We start from the raw sequence: 889 nt of genomic DNA, 5'->3' as shown, positions 1-889 counted from the left end.
TAAAACAAGAGGCAAGAACTCACCCCACTGGAGAAAACCAGAGACATACTTCTCCCTTGCAAAGGGTGAAGAGTAGAATTCCTGATAGACGCCAACCAGTAGATCCAACAGTGTTTGGAGTCCAACAGGTCCTGTGGTCCGGTGGCCCTCTGCCAGATCAGATGCACCTAGGTCAGGCCCCGCTGACATTTTTCCCAGGGGGTGAGGGCTTGGTTGTTTGTTTTAGTGCTGTAGTGAAGCCCTGGTGTCCATGACTTTAAATCTTCAGTTTGCAGTTTCTCCGGTTTGACTCTTTAAAATTATGTCTATAGTAACGGCTTTCTCCAGATCACGACCTAATTCTACTGCAAACCCCTCCTCAATTGCCTTTCCTTTCTAGCTGTTCTGCTTGATCACAGAACATGAGCAACGGTTTTCATACAGACATCCTCTTTTTTATCATATTCTCTATCCCTCCCTCAGTTTACTGTCACTTACACTCTCCCTCGCTTGTATGTCTGTCAGATGCCTGGATGTCTGTCGGGGTCTCTCCTTTTTCTTCTCTTCCCATAGCCGTGCGTCTGTTAAGCCTGCAGTTTCTCCAACTCTGACTCAACACCTTTTTTGGTCTGGATCTCCCTCTCGCTGTCTTTCAGCTGCCCCTTTTCAAAGTAATCCAAAGTTCCTACTGCAACAGTTTAAGGTAATAGCAAAGCACTGAACTGTTCAGAAACAATTCCTCTTTTCATTTTGTGCATTAGTAGCTCTTTGTATTACCAGCCCTTGTTTGCTTTTATTCCCTGTCCTTCCTCTTGTGATAGAGCAAAGAGGAACTGCTGACCTGAATCAGTTCTAGATTTTGCTTTTGTTTTGAAAATGTAAATCTCTTATTTTGTCAACTGTCCAAAAT

General features: G+C 44.1%; 1 protein-coding gene across 1 annotated transcript in view; it reads right to left on the bottom strand.

The window, feature by feature from the left end:
- The window catches only part of dmpk (DM1 protein kinase), an 83,441-nt gene extending 82,812 nt beyond the window's left edge, over positions 1–629 (bottom strand). Inside the window, exon 1 of the mRNA XM_005754324.1 lies at positions 24–629. Within this exon, the coding sequence (XP_005754381.1) occupies positions 24–189 (166 nt within the window). The 5' untranslated portion in view covers positions 190–629. The remainder of the gene's footprint in view (positions 1–23) is intronic.
- Between the last annotated feature and the right edge of the window lie 260 nt (positions 630–889).

This window comes from Pundamilia nyererei, unplaced genomic scaffold, assembly GCF_000239375.1.
Source record: "Pundamilia nyererei isolate P.nyererei 1_Seehausen unplaced genomic scaffold, PunNye1.0 scaffold00542, whole genome shotgun sequence".
In the NCBI taxonomy this organism is placed as follows: domain Eukaryota; kingdom Metazoa; phylum Chordata; class Actinopteri; order Cichliformes; family Cichlidae; genus Pundamilia; species Pundamilia nyererei.
Note: the sequence above shows the minus strand (reverse complement) of the source record. Positions and strands in the feature narration are given on the sequence as shown.